Below are 559 nucleotides of genomic sequence, written 5' to 3'. Positions count from 1 at the left end.
ATACGCTCTTCTGGACGAGGCTGTGCGGCTTTGCCGGTGCCTTGGCAGTCGGTAACTGGGACGTTCTCACGAGGTTCAGGATGCGCAGCCTCTGTGCACGTTCATCCCTCTTAGGATGCTGCGTTGCGTACGCCACGTGGGGTATGTCTTGGGCATTGCAAGCAAAATGTTGAACTGGCAGTGAACCTAGCTTAAGGCTGTTCTGTCTGAGCCCAGTACGTGTCTGAAATCCAACTTCAGTGTCTTGTTTTGTTCTTTTATTTTTCCCCAGGATAGAAAGATCAACAGACCAGGTTATCAAGCCGGTGAACATGGAGGCATTATCTAAATGGATCGGGCACATCCCGGGGGATGTGCTGCAGGACATGGCCCACATCGCACCGATGCTCGCCAGGCTCGGCTACGACCCCTACGCCAACCCACCCAACTACGGCCACCCCGACCCCTTAGTTGTCAACAACACGCACAGAGTGAGTGTCGCTGCCGTCTGCCTGCGGCGCTGCCGCCGGGAGGGAGTGCTGACCGGGGGCTGTGGGCCGCTGGACCCCACGAGCCCTCT

At 57.6% G+C, this 559-nt stretch overlaps 1 protein-coding gene across 1 annotated transcript in view; it reads left to right on the top strand.

The window, feature by feature from the left end:
- Positions 1-559, top strand: part of TPST2 (tyrosylprotein sulfotransferase 2) — a 4549-nt gene that overhangs the window by 1613 nt on the left and 2377 nt on the right. Inside the window, exon 2 of the mRNA XM_010281624.1 lies at positions 272-470. Within this exon, the coding sequence (XP_010279926.1) occupies positions 272-470 (199 nt within the window). The remainder of the gene's footprint in view (positions 1-271; positions 471-559) is intronic.

This window comes from Phaethon lepturus, unplaced genomic scaffold (assembly GCF_000687285.1).
Source record: "Phaethon lepturus isolate BGI_N335 unplaced genomic scaffold, ASM68728v1 scaffold32432, whole genome shotgun sequence".
NCBI lineage: Eukaryota > Metazoa > Chordata > Aves > Phaethontiformes > Phaethontidae > Phaethon > Phaethon lepturus.
This window is presented reverse-complemented; position numbering and strand designations above follow the sequence as displayed.